This window comes from Aquila chrysaetos, chromosome 5, assembly GCF_900496995.4.
Source record: "Aquila chrysaetos chrysaetos chromosome 5, bAquChr1.4, whole genome shotgun sequence".
In the NCBI taxonomy this organism is placed as follows: domain Eukaryota; kingdom Metazoa; phylum Chordata; class Aves; order Accipitriformes; family Accipitridae; genus Aquila; species Aquila chrysaetos.
Genome location: NC_044008.1, coordinates 6,431,651 through 6,457,304, shown reverse-complemented (window position 1 = coordinate 6,457,304; position 25,654 = coordinate 6,431,651). Strand labels below are relative to the sequence as shown.

Sequence of the window (25,654 nt, the reverse complement as noted above, 5' to 3'; positions counted from 1 at the left end):
TTACTTTGCCAAGTCTTTCTAATGAGACAGCGCTCTGTCCAAGGGTATTAAGAGAAGTAAATGATAGACCTTTACTTTCTGATTTGATTACACAGGTGTATTCAAAGGTTAGGGGGATGACAGCAGACTGGAACACAGGAAAACTTACATGGAGCAGTTGTAAGCTACAATGCATGCAGGAACAGCCTTGCAAATACTGGCTTTTTGGCTTTGCAGAGAATTACGATCTTTTCTTCTACCTTCCCTGACAGGTAATAGCCACAGCACATTCACCTTCTGCTTTGAGTGAGCCCCAGTATAACCTTCAGCCCTACATCATAGAGCTTTCTTATTCATACCCAATCTAAACAAACTCAAAACATCTGCATCAGCTCTTTTTCTCCCATTTACATTTAACTGACCTCTAATTAAACCAGTTCAGCAAGGTGCAATTTTTTAAACGCGTTCTGCTTCCCAACAGGTGAGCAGTATCAAGAAATGACGATCGCTTACTCCCAGAAAGATAATTAAATACATTTCACTAGTCAAAATATATTCATTAACATCTAATGCTCAAAACCACACAACTCATTCTCACTTTACCATAGTCTTCAATCCATCAGACTAACATGTGTCATTTGCCAAAAGGTACCATGCACCGGGATATGTGCATCACTACAGTTCCTCACCCCCTGTGTTATTTCAAGAAAATGAGAATTGCAATCCCACTCTCACTAAAATGACGGCAAAGACAACAGCGAAGCTTTTCCCCCTTTACTTCACCTGTCTCCAACGTGGACTTTTCCGTGAGAACACTGTTGCGTAGGTGCCCTTCAAGTCAGCAGTGAACACAGACAGGAATGATTCATCTCACTCCAATATGGATCTGTAAAGGACTGTGGGATGAATCCCTTCACCTGAGAAGGTGGGGAACAGTTTCAAAGCCAAGTGGGAATAACACAAACAGCAGCAATGAGTCACGCAAGCAGGGAACCACATGGAAACTCAGCATGTTTCCAATGGAAATGAAGCAGTTTGGATTTTCACTTCCCTACTAAAAAGTTTAGAATTTATATTTAAATTTTTCATTACATGCACTTCCCCTTTTACTTTCTTTTTCTTGCAAACACTTTGCATAGAAAACCACAGTCAGAAACCCTCATTCATAGATGAGTTGCAAAGCAAAAAAAAGCATCTTCAATGGCAACCATTTTATGTAAAGCACAACAGAGAGAATACACCGAATCTGAGTAGAAGAGCACGGGCAGGACCTTAGCTTTCACCCCTCATCTATGGTTTGGGTTGATAGGGTCCTGACAACTTCAGCCATGCAAGAGCATCCCAGTCCTCCAGTGGCCTCCCTGAGGCATAGCACACGGCTGGGTTCCATCGGTCTGTGGATGTAGTGATTTGTGAAAAAAGACCATAAAAATCATTCCTATCTGGCAATTTTCCTCTACCATTAAAAGTGCATTCAACATGCAAAAATTAAATGTGCTTTATTTCTACTTATGTTTTGCTTTTCAGTATAGAACTATACCTTTCCTGAACTCAAGCGCTTCCCTGGCCTTACCCACTAAAGTCCTGTCAGCTGAACACTATCACGTGGCTGCCCTCCTTTTCCCCCTGGTCATGGGAGAACAAATCACAGGTTATAGTATTAATCCATGCAACCTCTTCCCAAACCTGTGAGATTCACACAAGCTCTGGAAGAAAGAAACCACTCCAAAGCAGAGAAAACTCTCTGTGCCGCTTTCCTTTGATGCCCTCCATCAATCCAGCAACATTCAGACGATAACATATTGCATGCAGTCACAAAAGAACATAGTTTAAATAGTAGTCTTGTTATAAATTTGTAAACATAGCTAAGCAGCAATAATACCTCCCTTCATGCTTGCTTTTGGAACAGCTGCTGTCACTGTTGCAGACCATCTGCAGATAGGAAGGTAACTTAGCAAATACCTCCAAACTCCCTCTGCTTAATGAGTAGGTAAGGAGTGACAATCAAAACAAGAGTGGCAGCAAGAGATGCTTGTGCTTCTGTGTTCCCACACTTCTAGCTCTTAAGACTAATTTCAAGCTTTTGTTGATGAATTGGACCTGGGTCGGTTGAAGTTGAACCACTGAAGTCAACGTTGGTGACGACTGCCCTGCCACTTGTGAACATATTTCCATAAGCACCAGAGGGATGCTGTCTAGCTCATCCACTGTCTCTTTATTCTTTAAAACAGGTTTGGTTTTATTTTTAAATATAAAGATCAGTCATTTGCTCCACCTGATGATAGCTCTCAGAAGATCTAAATTCACTGCTTGGCTTATTCCTGAGCTTTCCTGAGTTTGGAAATGAAGTTCATCCTCTGGATTTTGCTGCAGGGCAAAACATCCTGATGGCTTCATGGGGAATTCGGTGCAGGCAAGCTCAAGGAAAGGAAAGGGCTGGGATGTGTAGAAAAGTGCTTGTTGTATGGGCAGCAGGAGGCAGCTCCGCGCGTAGGAGGTGAGAGAAGGCAGCACGCTGGGAGTGGGAGAAGGCTACAAAGAAAGTCAGCTCTGAGAGAGGAGAGTGAGGAACATAAGGAATATCACAGTGTGTGGGATGAGATGAGAACAGAGATGTAGGTTTTTAGAGAACTTTAAAACAATTATAGGTTTTTACCATGGGAGGTTCTGTTTGACTAGATCAGAGTGCTTGCTTCCTTGTTACGTGCCTGGAATTGAAGCTTTCTTTGAAAGAGCTTGCTAACACTATTCCATACTTTCAATTAACATTTTTTTTAAATGCTTTAAGATAGTTTCTAGATATATTAAAGACTTACTGATGAAATCTTGAATATAATTTACATATCTAAGTCACATTTGCATTCAATAACAAGACAGCTTTCCAGTATGGAGCATGCCATCAATAGCCCCCTTTACTAACATCTTGCTGAATTTCCCTAGCTGCAGCGTTCACTTCAAATTCTAAAAGGCTACAGATTTAGCTGAAAGAAAGGAGACAGTGATATCACCACTGATCAGGTATCTGTTCCAAATTTTAGCTTGATATGTTGCAGAGCACCATTTTAACGTGTACATCGTTCAGCCGCCACTTGGACATATCTTCAGGAGTTTTACAAGAGACACAGGGCTGTTTTTTAATTTAGTATTCTTTTCTGTTAAAAAGAAGGGGAGAAAGTGTTCATACCCTTCCTACAAATAACGCACAAAGTGTCAGTATCTTTCCACAGTACATCTGCACGCTTCCCTGGGGGATTTTTCATCATAAAATCATATCTTAGTTATCAACTCTCAGCACCATAAAGCACATATGGGATATGTGATAAAAGCTCTTTTTTTTTTTTTCAATCAGGAAATACCAGTAAGAGAGACTGGTGGTTGGAGCAGATTTTTTTTGGAAAGCACATTTTGAGAATTTCTGCATGTAAGGAAGACTAAAAAATATGGTGAGAGAAGCAAAAGATGACTGATGCATCGCATGCCTGAGAGCAGCAGCTCACTGGTGAGCGTTGCGCAGGCAGTACTGGACGCAGGAAAATCATGTGCCACTGTCTCTAGCTACTCTGAGACGTTCTTACATGGGCAGAATAATATCAAAGATAGGTTTGGTGTAGTTTTGGGACTTTTGCTTTATGTGTCTTTTTGCTTTGGACAGTTTGATTTTTGTTATATTAGACTTGATGCTTCACCATAATATTTATAGAGGTCATAAATCTTATAAGCCTTTAGAAGGTCAGAAAAGACCAGGTTTGATGCATGTAGAATACAGGGAAACAAGGGGGGAAAAAAGGAATTTGGGGCTTTTCCTTTTTTATTGGTAATCCTTATTTCCTTATTTATTGTTTTTGTGAACTCTAGCCATAATTCTTTAAATCTGTGCCTTGTCTCACAGAATGAAGTTAAGCCAAAGTCAAATTTACAAAATGAAACATGTTTTTGTTTTTGATTCATCCAAAGAAAGCATTACAGCTGACAGTCAGAAGAAAGCTGGACATCTGTATCTCTTGAAAGGTAGAATATCAGGAGTTATAAAAGCCCTAAAACCCATAAAAACCCAAGGATATAAAGCATCTTCTTATTTCTGCGAAAAGAGGTTTGGGCAGGGACTGAGAAGATTTTCCTGCAGATATTTCTTTCCATAGCTGCCTCTTCTCGACTTTGCCAGCCTGTCTTTCAAAGCAGCTGCTAGATAATATCAGATGAAGAGCTGAACCACTGGCTTCCTCCTGAACAACAACTCATGCTGCTGTAAAGATAAACAGCTCCTGCCACATGTTTCTATTATCCAGTACCCACTACCTAGGCCCCACAGCATTCCACAAGTTAATAAAATATCACCTACTTAAGACCAAAATTTGAAAACCCGCATTAGAATAGCAAGCCAAACTTGACTGCCAAGTTTTCAACATCTGCCTGAGCTCTGAATTTTTTCAAATGGGTGAATATCTAAAAACGTCTGTTATGTCCCTGTCACTGTAAGACAAATTCATGATGGGAATTTATTTCCCATTTATGTCACATTACCTGATGGAGCTGCTGAAGAAAGTCAATCACTCACAAGATAAAATGGAAGGCAGAAGAAATGAGGTAGAGTCTCTTGCTGCCTCGCTCTCACTATACAGCACTACAAGAAAGTACAACTGACAGAGTTTTTCTCAGTCCTTAAAGTAACTTTTTATTTATTTATTTTTTAATCACCTCGAGTACTTGCCATTCATCAGACCCACTGTTTTTACAGAAAAACTTCAAGCAATCAATCTAAAACCCTTGCATTAATTCTAAGAGGTTCAGAGACTGGAGAAGTACTGGGGTTGTGGCATGAGTTCACGCATAGATCAGCCAAATCAATATCCCCTTTAAACCACATCACTCTCTTTCACCTTGCAAGTTTTGAAATAGAAGATATAAGTTGCTGCTTTAACGGAATGTTTTTCTTATATGATTTCTTTTCCCATTTCTGCACGTGCAGTATTATCCTGAGGGATACTGCGGGGTTTTTTTTCCTGCTGCAGCTACTGAACTATTACTTCCACAGGCATTCTCCGTAACACAAAGGAAAAGCATCACCACTGCATCATTTCTATAAGAGAAAGCTAACATGCAATGCCAATTAAAAGTTTCTGCTACTGTACGTTCATAGTGGATTGAATACTTTCTTTGGAAGTAGGAGGTAGCTGTCAAACACACAGCTCTGGACACAACTGTGCAGCTCCTCTGAAGAATAGGTCATGGGGCAGGGGGGGAATCAAAAATAAAGTACCTTCATCATTAATCATTTTCTGAATTTTTACATCAACCAGAACATTTACAAGTTGTATGTCAAGTTTCTTTAGTTGCCACCTTTTTCCTTGTCTCTCCACCACTCAGCACGCAGCCCATGCTTTGGTTGCAAAAGTTTCTGCTGATGCCAGGGCTGGCTGCTGCACCGAGCCCGGAGCTCCTCTGGGGTCAGAGGTGCAATATCTATTCTGTTATTAGAGAAATTACTCAGTGCAATTTCACAGTTCAGCAAAACAGACTTATTGCTCATATGCACTGTGTGTGCATGCCTTAACAAGCACTTAAAGTTTTGCTACTTCTGTTCCTTCGTGGAAACATTCATCTTTAACAGCTTTAGAAACGTTAGCAACCATGGTTTCTTTTTCTATTTAACTTTAATAAGGCATTACTACCTTGCATATAATAAGGTTTCTAAGGAGCTGGACTTCCCATCTCTGCTATAAATTCAGAAACAAAAAAGTGAACTCTATGCTTTAGGTAAAAACTGAAGAAAGTAACAGGTGGCTTTTTAGTAACGTGATTACTTTTATTATTACATTCTGAATATTCAATGTTAGCAGCAACCATCTCTTCTTGCGAACGCCTTTCCAAATTCAATTGCTTTATCCAAGTTATCTCTGTTTATTTCTGCAGGGGCAGGACCAGGGAAAAGCAATGCTATTTCTGCAATATTTTATTTTATTACTCTCAATGAAAATGAGAAGGTCTTTTTTACAGCTGCACAGCCTGTAATGTCAGCTCCAAGTAATCAGCTAAAAAAAACCCCACAGTCACTTTGCAGGTTTAAAATAAAATAAAAAAAAGAAAAAAGAAAAAAGAAAAATGAGAAAGAAATAAATTCATGTTGTCACAGTCTATCTAGAGTCATATTGTCCCTAGCCATTGATACAGAATGAGAACATCTGGAGATTCAATTACTCATGACATGAATAATAATATTTCATTTCTGTTAAATGAAACTTTTTAGTTGCAGGAACTTCTGCTTACTTCACCACGCGATCCTGGAATGAAACCTACCGGCAACTGAGACAAACCACAGTCTCTTTGGCATCCACGAGCACATCGGTGCAGGCTCCTATGTACCCCCCAACAGAAAATCTTAATAAAGAAAATAATTTTTGAACATTTAGTTAAAAGCTGGGCTCCTGAGCTCCAAGCCCTAGCAGATTTCCTAAATGTCACAGCCACCTTTTAAGAACTTGAATTAATAGCCTGGTTCAGAAAAGCACACTTGCCCTTTGAACCAAAGTCAGTGGCACCTGCAGTTGTCCAGTATTTTTGATTAACCCAAACGGCGTATCTAAATAGTATTAGGAGCCATTTAGACCCTTATTGTAAGCTTTCACTTTATGATTCTCGGTTCATGTTTCAAGAGGATACTACCAAAACTGAGTTTCTATGTGTATATTCTTCTTTCTTCATCAAGTAGAGCTGTCTATAGTCTTAGTGACAAAGCTGGGATCAAATCAGATGATATTCATTTGACAGCAATGAGTAAGCAGCAATATTCATGCTAAAATTGCACTGACTTGTGCAATCACTTTGATATCAGCAAGACTATTGTCCAAAATTAAGCACGTGAACTGTTGAAAGATTAGTATCTAAAAGTTCAGAAGCAAAATAATCAGAAAGGGCTGACAGTCAGTTCTCTTTTTTTTTTTTTTAGGTGAAGCCTAGTATCTTGTTTTCCCTCCCTTGTTCTCCATGGACATTCATTAAGGTTAGATTATGGCAAACGGACATGATTTGCATCCACTCTACAACATCATGGCTTCGCTGAGGCTTAAGTGTTCCCTGCAGAACACGGTGTGAAAGCTCTAAAAATTCCAAGGGTCTGAATGAAAAATATTTTCCATTATAGCCCAGTTAAGAGAAGCGCCACGCCGGCACTTTGCTGTTGTAGAAGTGCTGCGTAGGGCACAACTTGCAAAATACATTGGGAGAACGTACACAGAAAGTGGGGTAGGTCCTCGGTGGCTCCAAACTGGCAAAACATCCCCGCTAGTAAGAGAGTTACAGCACGGCTATGAGACATTGCTCTGAACATGGGAATTTGGGGCTCACGGTCTTCTTCTGCTGACCACAAAAAAATTTAGGGACTGCCTGCTTCTAATGACAAGGCACAGATGGGAAAATCTGCATCGTCTCACAGGAGGAATCTCAAGTCAGCACCCTCAAAAAATAAAAAAACAGTCACCATTTACTGCTTGCAGGTCTTGTGTCTGGCTTTATGTAATGTATCTAGTCCCACTGTGATCATTGCCTTTTAAAAATGTGTAACATTTATGGACTCCAGTAAAAATGTTTTTAATATAATGTAGATGAAGTATAAACTGTTAACCTTGAACACTGGGGAATGTGTTAGGTTCTTGGGGGTTTTTTAAAACCCTTTAAATAATTTACTAAGAATTGTCTAAGATTTGCTTGATTTTCATAGCAAATCTTTTGGAATCATTCAAACAGTTGCAATTTTTGTAAATGTTACATCAGATATTATTTCATAAATAAAAGAGGTGCTCAGAAGGCAGAGAACGTTGAAGAGAGCACTAAACCGGAGTCTCTGCTGTCCTAGGAGTATCAGTGTGGGTTTCCTGACACTGTCCCATCCACGTATCTTACTCCTGCTTTTCTGGGACCAATGGTAAGGATGACACACAAAAAATCTTGTCTATCAGAAGTTCATTTCTAACTATTTATAAAACATATGATATAATACTCTGTATTATATATCATAATATATTATACATGCCTTGCCTATCCTGTAGCAAAGGTACTAAGCGAAAACTCAACTCTGCCATGTTAACAAAGCTCTCCTTGACTTCAGCTGCTGGTCTGCTTCTCCAGAAGCTGATGTGTGTACATCTTTTTTCCCTCCCCAAATGCATATTTACATCTGAAGTTATTCCCACAAGTTTCATCCTTCGCACTGACTTTCTACATAACGTTGTTCTGATGATCTTAAGCTCTGAAACAACACTTAAGCAAAGGATACGCACAAATTACTGGCTTGGAGCACAAGTATTTCAACTGAGCTGGGAAATAAAGCGAGGAGGGGAAAAAAGGCTTTGTATTTTAAGTTTGTTTCCTTTACTGTTTCTCAAAATACATCTGTAATGGTCCCTTTCTCTATCTTCATTCAAACTGCTGTTCAAAGGCTCATTTTTTGACCTAACCGGAGAAATACCATTCCTGTGTCAGTCAAATGTTCTCCGCAGACCAATGTAAATTTAACTTAAACCAGTAAGATATTGCAGCGATATTAAGTGGAACAGATAATGAACCTAAATAACTGCTCAATCTTATTAGTGTAGCCCTCGTATACCTTCCGTTTTTCTTCAAGCTCTGCTGCTTAGCATTCATACTGCCTGATTTGAGACTAAAATTAGATTATAGGAATGCGTGCTTTCTACAAGAGGTCTTTTATTTGTTCCATAAAGTATTTAGCACTCTTTAGGCACTGTATAAATAAAAATAATCACGATCTTGGAATTCACCTTCAGGAATGGAAGTGAAGAGATCTGAGTCCTTTCATTTCTGCTGCGCATTATCCTCATTGGGCACGTTTGGATGGCAATGCTTTGTAAGACGAGTTAAAAAGATGCTTGGAAGTCTGGTAAAGGTGAATAACAGAAAAAAAAGAAGGAAATATGTCTCTAGTTTTAGAGTTTTACAAAAGGGAATAAAAATAAAAGCCCTACCAGACTTTTAAGATAAAGGTCTGCTGTCAAATTCATTAAGGTTTGTGAGAGATGCTAACAATTGCTGGTGAAAAATGGTTGTGGGTTCAAAACCCAGGTCACTGAGTAAAATCACTAACACTCATTTTAAGATTCAAAGGCTACGTACAATTAGGAGTCGCTTCAAGACTGCAAGCCGTGATTTCTGAGGACACTGCACTGTGAGAAGAGTTACTGCCTTCTGGGTCACAGCCATATCAAGTCCAACAATCATTTTTGTCCGACTTTCCCCCCTCCTTCCCAGGGTCTATATTTAGGACTTAAGTACCAAATATCGAAAGTTTTTTTGAGGTTAAGCTTGCCAATGTCCTCAAAACTCCAGTAGGCATTGGCTTACGTCACTTGGCACTTTAACACTTATAAAACTTAGGCTGCTAGGACTCACCTCAAATTAAAGCTATCATCAGGTGAAACATCTAGTCTACACTATTCCCCCAGGCTCCACTTTCAGGCAATGGAGAAAGAAAAACAATTCCCCAAGGTTATTCACCCTGTCCTGAGATGAGGTACCTATTTCTCTTCATTTCTCCCCTGGTTCTCTAGACTGAGGACTTTTGTGATAGCTAAATTTAGGCAATGTGAATCCTGCCATTGGTACCTTAGTAATTTTTGAATGCAAGTCATCAGTAAGCACATATGGATAATCACCTCTATGCTCCTTAGGCTCCTCTTAAGATTTTAAAAATATCTCTTCAGAAAGGGATCAGATTGCACATAAGTGTGTTTTAAGATTAACATTAGCTGTAAAAAACATATTTCAAAATGGATGTAAAACAACAACAAAAATGCTGACAGCTACTAGAAGGAATAACTCCATGTCACATTTTAATGATATTGAAGCTTTACTTAGAAAAAATAAAAATCAGAATAGCGAAGAGATAACTTGTATATTATTTCCTCAGAAAACCCAGATTCACTTACAAGAGCATCAAACTCGTTACTAACACAAATAATTACTGTAATTTATATTACAGCACCTCAGAAAGACCAAACAATATCAGGGCATTCCTATACAGCACATAGAATGGGTAATAGGCAGTCCTGCTTGCAGTACAGAAAAACAGCTCAAAGGTTAGATGAAAGAAAATAGTATTTAGAAATAAGCATCTGAAGCATAGAGAAAGGTCAAACATAAGATTTTTTTTCTTTTTTTTTTAAGGCAGTGATTAGTTAAATTCAAGTCTCAATTTAAAATAATGATTTTCTTCAGAAAATAGCAGGCATTCAAATTATGGAAAACCTGCTCTTTAAGATAGTTGACTTGAGAACATTTAAATATCGAAGGGCTGGAATCGTTTTCTTTTTAATGATGTGGTTTCAGAAAAGATACAAGATGATATCATTTCCAAAGACTAAAGCTGGTTAGCTGCATATAGTTTGACATTCAAGAGATTTTAATGTTATCACCTACCACTGCCTGCCACCCAGAAGCAACAACATTTTCTTGACCTATTATTTATATGCCTCTAAATGAAAGTGAGTTTTGAGAAGGGATTTGGAGGTGGAAAGCAGAACTTCTCCTTTAGAAGAAAGGGTCACAAATGGAATACTCGCAATCCCTGCTTTATTTCAGGGAGAATAAAACTTCAGTAAATATTACATCAAGGTAAGGAAAATTCTGTTGTAAATTGGCAGAGACACACGTACAGTGTAGGTGGATGGGTGTTCAAGCCTGGCATGACTGGCAAAGCGGCACCGGTGACACGAGAGGACATCCACAGTATATGAAACATGAGGGGTGAAAAGTATAACCCGGTCTTCTCAGAGTGAGAGAAATTGCTTGGCAGAAGACCTCAACTGGAAGGGAACCAGAAGAGCAAACACAGAAGCTAACCCCAGCTCCCACAATCCATGCAAAACCAGTGAAGACAGCAATTGAGATGTCAAGCAGGTCTTTAGTCCATGCCCCTATTACTGTCAGGAGAAAATCCTTTTCATTTTATAGTAATTAAAATGCTCATAGATGTTTTATTAACTCACTCTACAGAGCCACATAGATTTTATAATTCATCCAAGCACTTACAAGTAGTTACTTGGGTTAGGCTGTCAAGGCAGAAATGATTCAAAACCTTGTGTACTTAGCTCCTTGGAAGACATATCATTCCCTAACACAATGGTATTAGAAAGACTGCTGACAGTTAGTGATCAAGAGATTTCATTTTGCTTGTCATATGGTGGGTTGTCAATTCTTCTTTTCCCTTTAGATAAAAGCTTAGTTGCGTTAGATTTAAATAATGGTGAAGTTGCAGGTTAACATTTTTCAAAAGTACCGAAGTGACTTCAGTACTTAAATTCTATTTTCAAAATGCTGTAGACACACAGGAACATAAGTCTCTACAGTAAATGGAACTTAGACATTATTAAAGAAATTTATGGAAAGGCAGAGAATAAGAAACCAACTCAAGAGGGCTTAAATTTGTACCCTACTCCAGACCACTGGTTTAAAATATATAAAGTTTGCCAATTATTACAATTCTAAGACAAGCTAAAGATTTAAATTTCCATTTTGAACTTACTTGATTGTTTTCACATCGATGTATCTGTGCCATTAAATTTTATTGCAGATTTCCTCCCACCCTTCTAAAATAATTTCTAAATGACAGTTTTAAGATGGCCTTTACCTCAAAACACAAGTTTTCCTGAGTATGCTCAAGATTTAAGCAGCGGCTGCAGACATCTTTCTACAATTTTTTTTCTATGAAAAATATCTATGCAAATTATTCTCTTTATTTTTTTTAACAGTAAATAAGAACAGTTTAGAGGAGGAAGTGACCGTTTAAACTTTAAACTTCTCCCCCCTGTCCTGCCCCGAGTGAAATGTAAAATTGAGCCACTATATAAATGTGGAAAAGTATCCCAAATTTTACTTCTGTTATCATTACTAACCTAGTATTAAGCAAATAAATAATCCATGCAGTTAGTCTATATTTAAAATATTTGTTCTTCTTTAAATATAAAGTAACTTTCACAGAAACAAACAGAAGTGGCTAGAGACTGAAATCATTCCTTTGATATTGAAGCTGAGTATTTTCTCGTTTAAGCTCCAAACATCATCTCCCTCGTGCCCATAGGGCTTTGCACTGTGCTCGAGCACTCCACCTCGCTAATTTACTGCTCCCTTCGACCGCTTAGCTCAGACGCTGGTTTATGAAAAGTGTGCTTACTACCTTAGGTACCACAAGATTGTAAGAGCTTATCTTCATTCAATAATTGTTCTGTATCATGTGTAAATGGTGGATTTCTCAAGTTAAGCTATATTTCTTCTAATAGTTTTAGTTTGGTCTGTTATCGCAGGTACCGTCTATGAACGTTGAGAGCAAATATAGTTTGAAATAGGACTGCCATAGCAGCTATAGAACATCTAAAAGGAAAAAAAAAATAGGCCAGACCTTTATTAAATTTTAAAGTATGCCTTCACTACACTCTTGTAAAGATCCAAATAGGGTATTCAAATCTCTAGAGATCACCAGTATAATTTCTTTATCATGTTCCATTTAAAATTTAATTATGTAGTCTACAACAAGAAGTATCTGAGTACTCTAAATAGGTCATGCAATGAACAACTTAATATTACTATAAAGTTTTCCTTGTGAAGATCCGTTCTTTGATGTGCCATTGCACACAGAAAGCCTGTCTTCGAAAAAAACAATATACATTCATAGATATAATAATGTCATTTAATATAAAAATTGTAAAGCTTCTTTATCATATTTTAAGTTTAAATTTTCAATTCCTTCTCTAGCTTGAGCTTCCCCAAATCATCAGAAATAACTGGTAAATTAGAACTGACACAATATAATCATGCCTAATATTTTTATATCTTTCTACAGGCAAAGTTAATCTATTAGCTTTCCTTCTAAATGATGTCCACCAACTCAGATTCTTCTACATTTGCCTATCAATGATACATATTCTTCAGTGGCAAGAAGTAAGGTAATTTCTTCTTCCTCTTAAATATAATCATGAGAGAACAATCAGCAGTATCTAATGGAAAATGACTATATTAAAAAGTCACCATTTACCAAGACACTTTTTTATATTTTCTTTTTTAAAAATGCACATACGTAACCTCTATTGGTTACTATAGGAGAAGAGAAAATACTCAAAATATTCTCTTCTGTAACTTCTGACTATTTACAGGGCATCCTGGGAAGAAATCCTTAGCTTCTTTAATTCAACTATGTAAAATTCAGAAGGGGTTTTGAAGAAATTGTTTTTCCTTTTTTTTTTTTTTTTTTAATGACAACAAAAAATTAGTGCCACCAGCGCCTAAACCTTCCTGACAGTCGGACAAAATATTCCAAGTACAGACACATCTGCTCGCGCTTACGTCACTTGCAGGAAAAACCCTTTCACCAGGTTTATGAATGCTTGAAAAGGATTTGATCAATCCTGGCCACAAATATATCCATGAGTCATTATTACCCTGAGAAAAGGCATCATGTTTGCCTGCACAAATGGGAGTCAGATTTCTAGCGTTACAGAGGGCTCTTTCTACCCCATTGGACAAAATACAATGAACACAGTGACCATGGGAAAGCTGTTATTAGTTTCATGATTTCAAGGTGCAACAACTAAAATTTTATATGCTATAAAGTAGTTGCAGGGTGAAGGTGGAAGAAGATGTGGTGTTGGTGGGGAAATTAGACTGTTTCACTGTTATGAATTAATAATAGCAAAATGGTTCACTTGAAGTTTGAAAGAAGAACAAAAAATTTTAGATTAATACATCACAACATAATATTAAAAACCCCAAGGAACTGCTTGTCTAGAGAAATGCAGGAACAGGTGAATCCCCCAGAAGGCTGGAGGACTAGCCAACCTGCGCACAGCTGTAAACATTTGTTTTAAATCAAGACAAGATCATTGGTTTTAATATTTATAACACAATTACAATACCTTGTGCACATTGTTTGTATAATCTGATTTTTACTTGTGACATCCTGCCACAGTTGAAATTAAAGGCTTGTGGTAATAATTCAAAAAACACATTTAGGAAATCATTAATGGCAAGTATGAAACTGGATGTTTATTCAAGCGCCTATGTCTCTCTTTTTAACTTAATTTAAAGCGGAATTCATTTCTGCCGTACAAGGACTTCATGCTTCCAGTATATTAGTCATCTAACACCCAACCAACTGGGGCATGCAGTCAAAACTACAAATATTTTAGCACTAAGACCAGTAAAAGATACAGCTAAGCATTGTTATTGATGTTCCTAATCAAGGAGACAGCTACTCTGCTGAATCTCTATTTTCTTCTTCTTTTTTTTTTTTTATGTATGAAGAATTGTAATTCTTTTGCAATGAAGATGAACAAAATCTTTTATGTGTCAGGTAGGCCTGATCATTGGTCAGCACTTCAAACGCTTGGCAAAATTTCACCACCGTATTTGCTTGCACAACTGAGGATATCAAGTGATGGTAAGTATAAGAAGAAAGGTATCTAATAAATTAACAACTGATATAAATCACACAAGTTTGTACCTACAGAACAAAGTGACACGTTACAGGGGGGGAAAAACCATCACATACACTGAAAATCTACATATTTACAGCTTATCAATACAGACAAGCCAAATAATATACACCATGTGCACCATAAAGGCAGACATTTTTTCTCTGTATGTATTACCATGCTTAAGGAAAACTGACTTTCTTGTTGAAATATTCTTTTTACGTTATATATTGTATAAACTACAATACTGGTATTAACCAGAGAACAAACCATGTTCCCCATTAAAACCATGACCCCATTAAAACCCCTTGCACCTCAGAGAGCAAAACTGGTGGAAGAAGATGCAAGAGGACTGGGAGCACCATTTTTTTTTACTCACCAGGCATCTCTGCTAAGTGACAGGTTACCATATCAGATTTTTTTGTTTCCCTTCTCTCCACCCTTTTCTCTATCTGCATGATTACAGCATGTTATTGCATCTGCTGACAAAATGTAGGCAGGTCTCTCTTCAAAAACCTCTACTGCAGCCTGGGAGTCTTGTCTAGTTCTATTATTTTATGAAAAGCTTTCTCAGCGTAGAAGAATTTGGTCTAAGCTGCTTTCCTGCTTTCCAAATGAAAATGCCTTAAGATCACAGTGTTTTTTCCTCCTACCTCCACATTTCCCTCCCCTCATGTCTCAGGTGAAATTTAAAGCAAAAGCCAAACCACCTGCAATGGGTATAATTGCACAGCTGGAAGAAAGCCACATCTGGGATCTTTCTCATCAGGTGCGTAATTGTGCTAAACCTCAAAGCAACTTCAACGTGTCGCTTTAAGCTGCGTGGTTTTGGTTGCGTCAGTATTTCACAGACATTTTGTGGCATGCTGTGTGTGTTCTCCTCTCTGCACCCCCAGTTCTCAGGATTCCAACAGTTTTCCTTCGGAAAAGGATCATGTTCTGGCTCAAAAAGTCATGCTCCTTTCAGCACCTTCCAGACATTGATACACAGATGCAGTTTAGAGCAACTTGCTTACCTTGGTAATGTGCCAGATAACTCTGTGGCAGTCTCTCTGAAAGACACAAAGTGAGGAAAAATTAGCTTGTGTTTAAAGAAGCTATAAAATTTTAAAGACGCCTTTATACTGCTTATATTTTATAGGAGTGCAGACACACATACACAGCTTTATATGCAAAGGCGTCATTTGCAGATGCGACGTCCGCACGATCATATACACAAGAATGTGAAAAGCAGATGATGGAGTGTGAGCTAAGGATTTCATCAGAATGAAGTTCTCAATGGTTCAATTACTCATTTTTTAGGCATAAAATTATCACTATTTCAAATGCCAGCACTGCATGGTCCTACATAGATGAAATTTAGCACTGGGCCAATTTTCCAGTGGAAAAAGTTCCTTTTTTTCAGTGCTGCAGCAAAAGCAAGACATTATACACATTTATAACCACGTCATGCACTGAAAAAGATACCATGTTAACATTAAGTCTTCTTATCTTGGGTTTTAGGCATTAGTTGTTTTCCAAATAGTGATTTTTGATCCAATTTACTTGTTTGAATCTGTTTTGTGGGTCTGTAATTTGTTTGAGGGAAACTGAGCGTGAGATAGTGAAAGTGGGCTAATGTAACCAGTATGTCACATTAAGGCACAATTAAATACATTACCATTACCTATGTACACAGTCCTTAAAATACATCCCAGATCTACCACCACTGTATGTCCTTGCTCCCCTCCCCAGAACATTTGCTTAGACCTTATCCAAACTTCAGCAAAACAGCTGGATAGCTCTATTTCTCCTTTCTCTCGCATGTATAAGACCTTAAAAAAAACAGCAAGGAGGCATAAGGCGGTTCGTTGTCCTAGACTCGACCAGAGGTCCGACCCGTTTCACACATTGCTTGTCCAGTTATGAAATCTCTGTCCTACATTTAAGTTTGCTGCATGAAAGACAGCTGGTTAGTTCACACCCTATTTGCTTCAGCTGAGATCCAAATTGCAAAATTTCAGATCTGTAGCTTTGAACTTGTGGTATGGGACAATTCTCAACATAATACTCTCTTCTCCTTGTTTACAGCTGAGGAACAGAAAATCCTTCCATCCACTTTTACATACAGGTGGTGGTGCTGGGGGAAATCTAATGTTGGGGTTTTTTGGGGGGGGAGGTGGTGGTGGTGGTGGTAATTAATACAGGTCTCAAAATCTTCCTTGCCTTAACAATTCCCAAAACCATGGATCTAGTGACCTCTAAGCATGGAACCAAGCCTACGCATTTTTGTTCTGAGGGTATAAACCTTATAAATACAGATTGAACCCCCAAGCCTAATTTCTTTATGAATCCAAAGTAAAAAAAGAAAAAAGAAAGATATTTTTGAAAGCTCTTGTAGAACTTTACAATGTTCTGAAGCCACTTTTTTTGATGGGGCAACTACGGAGTTATTATACTAAAGCCACAATAATTCAGAGCTCCTCTTTAGTTCCAGATTCCTGATGCTTTTTGGCACTATATGAACTATGAGCAGCTACGAGGTCTTGTTTTTTTAAGGATTAATTTTTTTTATGGAGCACCCCACAGTGACACCCAGGCTTTTTCCTTAATGGTTACACTGGCCATTGTAGACTCCATTACAGTGTCAGAGAAGATAAAATGGCCCCTCTAAACATGCATGGCTTTGCATTTTCATTGAGTCTCTATCTTCAAGCTGCGCAGTTTGCCGGTCACAGAAGGTTGCCTTAAACCTCCCGGCGTTTTGCTTCAAAAGGCACAGAGCAGAACCGTGTTCAGCGGTTGCAAAGAGGAATAAGCAAAAAAAAAAATAAAAAAGATGGCTCACACCCTTTTCTCGCACACAGCACTCAGCGGCAGACCGACAGCTATGTAAGCCCTTTCAGAAGAGCCAGTTCCCACCCCAGCAAAGGCAGACAGGTCTGTATTTAGCAGGTGCCTGTGATGAACAAAGTCCATGATATAAATGGCATCAAAGGTGAGAGCCAGGAGCAAGAGGAAGAGAATGGAAAGAGATAAGAAAATGAAATTAGAGTGGAGCAATACAGACTTGGTTTCTATGGGGTAATTTGATACAGCTGTATGTTTTAGATATTTTATTTTCATTAAACCTCTGCACGTTGGTGTCATACCACCTTATTTTCCAAGCCCTACTCATGACTTACACAGTTCAAAGAATTTATATGATATTTTCTGTAACCTATCAAAGAACTGGATCACTAACTGGTTCCAACAGTCAGGAAATATTTCTCTTCCACCACTAATCACAGGCATCATCACCTTTCATTGAAATGCTTTTTTTGGGAAAGAACCTGGACTAAAAAGTCAGGCTGGGCGTTTCTTTGTTTCTTCTTCTAAAGGGACTCCCTAGCCTTCAGCTACCTATTATCGCTCTAATAACAGAATAGCACAAACTTTATTGCTTTAGGGTATGGGAGCACATTTTATAAAATAGCAGTTGCTCATCCAGCTTAAAGAGAGAACCAGGCAAATTGCAGGTGGGTGTTGCAGGAAGCGTCAAGAAGCAGAAGCAGCGAGGTTTAAAAGAGGATGTTTAACTGGAAACACACTGTCAGCTTCTGAGCAGAGCAGTGAGTGATTGGTGCATCTAAATTTCTAAAGATTTTCATTTTTGTTAAATAACCCTCTCTACAAGAGATGCTGGCCTTATGAAAACAATTATTAAATAGTCGATACAGCGCTAAAAAATCTGAATGTGATCGGAATGTTGAACAAAGACACTGCAGGCCTTTAGCATATACATTTTTAATGTAATTAATTGTGTTGCCAGTTTCACATTTGGTCAGATCAAATTCCAATTTTAAACAAAAATATGTAAGGTAACGATTTTTGAAATACAGATCAAACTCAAACAAACCTCTAAAATTCACAAGTGAAAGAGGAGAAGTCTGATTCTTCGCAACTAGCCAAAGATTTCACTGTTTCTCATAAACTCAGTAAACATTTAAACCATACCCGCCCCCCCTTTAGATTATTAAACTAAAAACATTATTTTCCTAGAAAACAAACACAATTATCCCTACAATGTCACTGGAAATAAATGGTACATGGACTGCTGAAGATGGTTAATGTCCACTGTAAGTGTCCTATAAATATCAGGAATTGAAACACTGCTCTATAAATATATTTCATGGGAGTTTAAAAAAGAAAATCTTATGGAGCAAGTTACTCATCAAGAAAACCCTTAAAGTTTATTTAAAGATAATGGATACAGTAGTATGGATTCTGCAGTATTTCAAGAAACTGAAGCTAGACTTATACAACCAATTTTCAGATCCCTAGTACTCCCAAATGACACGTACAATAAATATAACTCATAATTTACTGTATCTACAGATATTTTTTTGTCCTAGGATAAAAACAAGAGAAGGGTAATACTCAAAGGGAAAATGAATATAAGACCACGTATTTTCACGTCCTGCCTATGATATGAAAGGATGACCTTGGAAAAGAGTGAAGATGGAAACCAAAATGCTTCGTCAGGGCTGCCCCGAATTCCACTGAAATCAGTGCCAATGCAAATGGGATAAGCTAATGCACAACAACGCTAAGGACAGAAGAGGAAAAAGCCAAAGACCCTAGAAAAGCTGTTAGGTGGAGGGTGACATTATAAACCACAATCACAGGATTTCCAGGAAGGTAATTTGCAATTTCCCAGCATTTTGTGTTCAGCGGTGCAGGACCGATCCAGGGTAGTGTGGTCCGTATGTACGAAGATGAAGGTGCTTTTGAAGCCAGGAGGGTGTTGGGTGGGAGATCTGCACCCCCAAATGTTACCCTGTCACGTGTGGTCTTCCAAAAAGATCAAATTGTGGGTTTACAAATCGTTCATTAGATCTGTGAGGAGCTTTGACCTACTGAAGAGGCTCTGCACCCTCCAGAGAGGACTATATAGCTATTCTCAAAACTCAGAAAGCCAGTGTGGGTGAACCAAGCACACACACACATTTTGTCATTTCTCTCTACAGGCTGAGAAATCCTTTCCGTAGGATTGGGGTAGGATGTGTACCAAAGCAGAAAAGTATAAATATTTTAGTCAAAACCTTATAATGAAGTGGAAGTGGGAAGATCTGCATAAAGATCAGCAAACAGACTTTACTGCCTATTAGTTTTGTTTAAAGAAAGTTGTTCAGGAAAACTCTTCAGAGTATTTGGAAAGTGTTGTGTTTGTATTAAATGTTTTGTTCACTGAGAAATCATATGGTGCTCTTCTCTCAGAGGCTGACTGGCAGCTGTTGTTACCCACCTACGTGCAGGGTTTGGCACAACACAGTTCTGAGGTTTAACTGCGCAACATTTTTGTCCGGTTTAATACTCCATGCTGTGCTTCCGCAGAGATGTAAACTGAGGCACAAGAGACAGGGTAGGGGCTTAAAGGGCAACTGAGTTAATCTTGTGTATATTCTGCGAGATGCATGCCAGGAAACTTAGCAAGTACTGAGTTCAAACCATAGGAGTCAAGGCTATGCTTAGAAAGAATTTTTTCTTCTGCAGGATCATGACCCTTAGTGATTTGGAAATCACTTTAGGTCTCTATCGAGAACAATTTTTGTTGTGAAAAGGAAAGCATATGGATTCAAGCTAAGCAATCTGTCGGGGTGCTGGGGAAGATGCAAAAAGAAAGGCAGCAACACATTCCTGCAATCGTGTCACCGTTCTTCCTTTTTCCATCTCACACTTTGGGGAGAGGATAAAGCCCGCCTACGGCACACGAGGCACATGAGGATAAGGACATAAGGATAAAGGCGAAGCTGAAGAAGGGATCTGTATGGTGTGCGATTAAGAAAGCAGCACAAATGCAAGCAGAAAACCCTCACGATGCAGAATACGGGAGTCTTCCAACTTGTGAAGACAAGTGTCCAAACCCTGAGGTCATGGTTGGAGGCATCAGAGCCAGCAGTCATCACGTCAACCAGGAGGGTTAGATGGTCCTGTCTTGTCCAGGACAAGTGACCACGACCCATTTGATTCCCTGTAGGAGCAGTTAGATCTATCACTTATGCTCATTTTCCATGAAGCACAAAAACAACCCTCAAAGTTAAGCTGATATTTCTGGTCTGGGTGAAACGTTCAACCCTTTACTAAACAGAGTCCTACACCTGGAACAAGCATTAATCGTACCAGAAGGGATATACTTGTGAACGAAATAAGTACAAGTTGAAGAGAAATGAAGTATTTGAGAGGATCACTTGAAAAGTTTTATATTTTCCCAGGAATATCCACTGTGAGCATAACTGGATATGGCACGTGTGCTGATAAGCTGTGTGTAACAAATTGCAATAACGTTGATAACTAGGAAGTTCCACCTTGAAGTATTTCCAAATATTGCATAACAGTGAAGTTGTTCTTTTGTTTTGCCCCATGGGCAAATCTGGCTTGCCAGAACAAACGACGTGTCTGATGTTTCGACCACTCGTTCCTGGCTCTGCCTACACGCAGACAGGGAGCAGACACCATACCACCAACTCTCTACACTACACTCAGCAACACAAGAAAATCAGGGTACAGAGGGGTCCAAAACATACTGCTGAGCAACACCTCTAAGCTACAGCATTGATGGCTCCTGTGACCACCAACTCAAAGGGATACGTCCCATTAATTTCAATGGCTTTAACCAGACCATCAATAAACAGCTTTTTAAATTGTTAGGGGTCCATGCTTGCACCGCGTAGACATGCATCAGTGATGTGGCAAGAGAAAAGACAGCTACTAATTGTCAGTATAAAGCAGAACTAAAGAAAAGTTTACAAAGGGAAATGAAGGATTTTCCACTTAAAGCAGGGGAGAACAGCTGAAGAGGAACATTAAATTAGCTTTAAAAGGAAGGTTGTATCGGGAGGAATATAATTACTTAGTTGGAATTTCACCAAGACTTGGGAGTCAATGCCTCTACTCTTGCAGAAAAGTGCCATGGGATTTTTAATGACCACAAATGGTCAGGACATTGATTTCACATTTCAGTTGAAAAATGGCACCTCCAAAGACACATTGTTGCCTCTGCTCTTCCTAAAATCACATGGGGCATTACGTCGGAGTTGACTTGGAAGAATTAATAACGTGTATTGAAATACCATTGTGAGACACAAGATATTTCACTGGTCTTAAATTGGATAGTTTCTCAGCTTTGTTAGGGTGCAACAAAATAAACAAGCTCCAGTTGGATAAAATATGGGGTTTAAATTTTGAATTCAGTTTTGCTATGACTAATTTAATGGATTTCACAGAAGGTTTCAGTTTCTCTCTATCACATACTTTTAGCATATCTTTTTTTTTAGAATTGTTCCCTATGACCAGTAAAGGTCAAAATGGTAGAAAACAATTCCATCTTTAAAAAAAATTATGATATTAAAAAAAATCAAGATTTCAAACTGATACTTTTGTAAGTATTTAATCTTTCACATAGTAAGCAGCAAATAAATACACTGCAGTTTTAAAACTTCACACAGAGCTTAGCTACCTAACAAGGATCATACATTTGCAGCAGAAATACTGCATAAACAGTCTCTGAATGTGCTATTTAAGTACAAGCTAAATACTCTTTTTTTAGGAAGTGATGTAACAAGTTCATATGTAAAAATCTATTTCTATACAAGCTGACATTCTGCAAGATTAGCTGACTGAGATAAAGGACATGAGCAAACATGCTTCTTGTTTTCTCCAATGATTATTTTTAAAAGCTGCATTTTTCACTATTCTAAATTTGCTACTTCTGAATTTTTCATTCCTCCTAAGGTAAGGAGGAAAGAAATCTCTGTGTATTCAGTGATAAGCGCCTGCCACCAAAACAGTGTAAGTCCAGTGTACATCCAGTATACAAATAACACCCCAAATAAAACACGTCCTCATCATTGTGACAATTTTATATATTTCATAAAAATTAAAGTTTCTATTTAACGGCCCCCCCCCAAACATCTTTGAAGACAGCAATATTATAACTTGCAAGTTAAAGCGTAATTCAGGCCAAATCCTCACTCCTTTCAATTTACCTACAAATCCCAGCTAAGATCTTGGCCTCTTGTCTAACCACCCACCAAGGATGTCAGATGAAAGCTTCTCTCTCTTACGTCATCTGCTCTGGTATTAAAGAGCAAAATAAAAATGAATAGGTGTAAGAAACAGCAGTGTGTCCATTTTATAGGTTGGTAACAGGGGCACAGATAGGATGTAATTTAGCCAGGGTCATCAGGGAGAAATGCCAGGGCATAGAGGAGAAATGAAGAAAGATCCCACTTCGGTGCTTTGCTCCAAGGTCAGACCCTGCCATCGTGGATGTGCAGATACGGCTGTCGCGGCACAGGGACTGCCGTTGCCGTGTGTTCTCTCAGGGAAGTGCTGCATTTTGAAAGTTAATGACTCAGAGGCGAAGGAAGGAAGCACCATGGGTACAGAATTTGGCGCTCTGGGGCACAGCAAGCAGCAGGAAGAACATGTAGGAGAATCCACCACGGTACCAACTCCCACATCCTCACCCCGTTAGTACAGGGAGAGAAAGAAGTGATGCACAGGCTCCTGCCTCAGGGAGCTGTATGAGCTCAGTGGGAGGAAAATACCCTCTGTCTCTCTCCAAAATGAGAAGACCAACCATCCAAAACAGAGCAGACATTCCTCCCCTTATGCACTTTAAACCTGCTGTAACCTCCCTGGGTAGAAAAATTTTGCACACTTGGCATTTGACTGACCTGTAGCTCATTAGGTATTCAAAAAGCGAGTGGACGGGATACTTCAGGACATGGTTTAGTGGGCATGGCTGATGGTTGGACTCGATGATCTTGAAGGTCTCTTCCAACCTAAATGATTCTATGATTCTATGATTCATGCTACCATTTCCATTGATTGCAGTGTTAAACTTTACCACCATCTCTTCTCCATGGTACAAAGGAAAGGAGGGGAATCACACCTGAAGTCTCAGCAGTAATTTGAGGGCAAACTCAGTTGTACAAAAATAGAACTGAAAGAGAACTGTGGGCCATGTGTTAATTCTACAGAAGAATCATGGAATCATTGAATGGTTTGGGTTGGAAGGGACCTTAAAGAGATCATCTAGTCCCAACCTCCCTGCCATGGGCAGGGACACCTTCCACCAGACCAGGTTGCTCAAAGCCCCATCCAACCTGGCCTTGAACACTGCCAGGGATGGGGCAGCCACAGCTTCTCTGGGCAACCTGTGCCAGTGCCTCACCACCCTCACAGTGAAGAACTTCTTCCTTACATCTAATCTAAATCTCCCCTCTTTCTGTTTAAAGCCATTGCCCCTTGTCCTATCACTACATGCCCTTGTAAAAGTCCCTCTCCAGCTTTCCTGTAGGCCCCCTTTAGGTACTGGCAGGCTGCTATAAGGTGTCCCCGGAGCCTTCTCTTCTCCAGGCTGAACGACCCCAAGAGGTCATATAATCACGAGGATGCATAAGATTTATGAAGAAAGACACAGAAATTATTCAAGCACTATAGACAGTGATGGCCTAGATTCTTTCCTTGGTTTCTAGGATGCTGTCCAGGGAAATATCTTCTGATATTTAAGACTTTTATCATATTTGCGTAGGGTGCAGGGAGCACTTATATGTACCATCTACACAAGCATCTTTTATGGTGTAGCAGCTGTTGGTTGGGTCAAATGTTGATGTCTTCGGTGGTGAATGCCAAAAAGAAAAAGCCACCCTAACAACTGTTCTCCATTGAACGCCCACACCTCACTCTTCTCTCTCCCCTGCCCCCCGCCTCCAATTTCACATGCTAACAGCTCAAAACTTTGGTATTCCCTGGAGCTGGATGTTTTCACTAATATAGACAGACTTGAAGCCACTCAAAAAATTTGGAGGCTTTATTTAAACTTATATCTGAGAAGCAACTCTTGATTCTCCATGAAGAAATGCCAAGCTTGGAAATGGTATCTCATCCTGGTCTCAGGATACTGAGATACTTTACTGAATCAGAACAACTTGGATACTTCGGCTAATTCAACTATTTATTCATTTTCTCACCCAATGCAGACCTGGCAGAGACACGCATTTGGGAATCTGCAGTTTTGTGAAGCTGAGGGACTTCTGGAACAAAATAGGATGCTAAAATATAGGCACCTTAGAAGAACTAACATCATTTAGGAAGAAGATGGCCTTACTTGCTCAATTCAATATGCAAAAAACTTGTTTTCTACAGGAACTGTGCCGCCAGCTACCAGGGGAAAAAAGACAAAACAAACCACAACAAACCACAACAACCTCCCCCGAAAACCCCACAGATTTCCAGGCTTTGGGGTCTTCCTACTTCCAGTTTTGAGAGCAGTGAACTCTCACTGAATTTTTCTGCTCAGAAGGCAGCAAATACCAGAAATCTCCCAAGGTCAGCTCTTGCTGAAGTGTCATGCCGTAGGAGGGATGCTGGGCATGGCCACATGCTGTACCACAGGCAGATGCAAACTCCTCTGTCTACGCTCCCAGCTATGGAAACAGAAACCAGCTTTGATAAATGCTGCAGCTACCTTAACCCAGCTCTGAGGAAGCATTCGATGGCTTTGGAAAAGCCTGTTTTCTTTATCAGAGGTTTCATCGGACGGATACAGGAACTACTGAAAACAGCCCATCTCTACCTGGAACACCGCTGTTGCCAACATCTCCTTCAGACATCTGCCCATATTGTCTTTTATACCACCTGCTGAAATAGTTACTGCCTTTCTCTCTACTGGTGAGTCAACGATAGTCACTGCTTAGCTCCATTCTGTCCTGACATCTCCTCCTTGTGACCCCAAAACCACAAATGTCAGGTTGAAACATGGGATGGAATAGGAAAAAAGCAGAAAGGACGCTGTGAACAAGCCTGCCAGCCAGCAGTCTGTGTCCCATTAGCTGCAGTTCAAAACAGTCCTTATACGATTTCCATAAATACTGCAGTATCTTCTGGAGTATCTCAGCGCAAACAGCAACAGATGTTGGACGCTATTATTTCTTCATTCTTGTTCACTTGTTGTTCATCTGTTATTTTTTGCCTTTTTTTTCTCTCTTGCCACCTGCCCGTCCACAAATCAGAAAATACAGTCAAGCTCTGTTCTTACTGGTCCCTCTACTACTGCCCAAAATTAAAGGGACAGGAGAAGAAAGGAGATAAAGATCTAATTCACTGCCTTATTTCTGACCTTAAAAGGATGGGTTGAATTTATTTTTGACAGCCCTAAGCAGAGAGAATAAAGCTGC

General features: G+C 39.2%; 1 protein-coding gene across 1 annotated transcript in view; it reads right to left on the bottom strand.

Moving 5' to 3' along the window:
- CELF2 (CUGBP Elav-like family member 2) overlaps nt 1–25,654 on the bottom strand; it is a 379,996-nt gene that overhangs the window by 298,396 nt on the left and 55,946 nt on the right. The window contains exon 2 of the mRNA XM_030016268.2: nt 15,467–15,502. Within this exon, the coding sequence (XP_029872128.1) occupies nt 15,467–15,502 (36 nt within the window). The remainder of the gene's footprint in view (nt 1–15,466; nt 15,503–25,654) is intronic.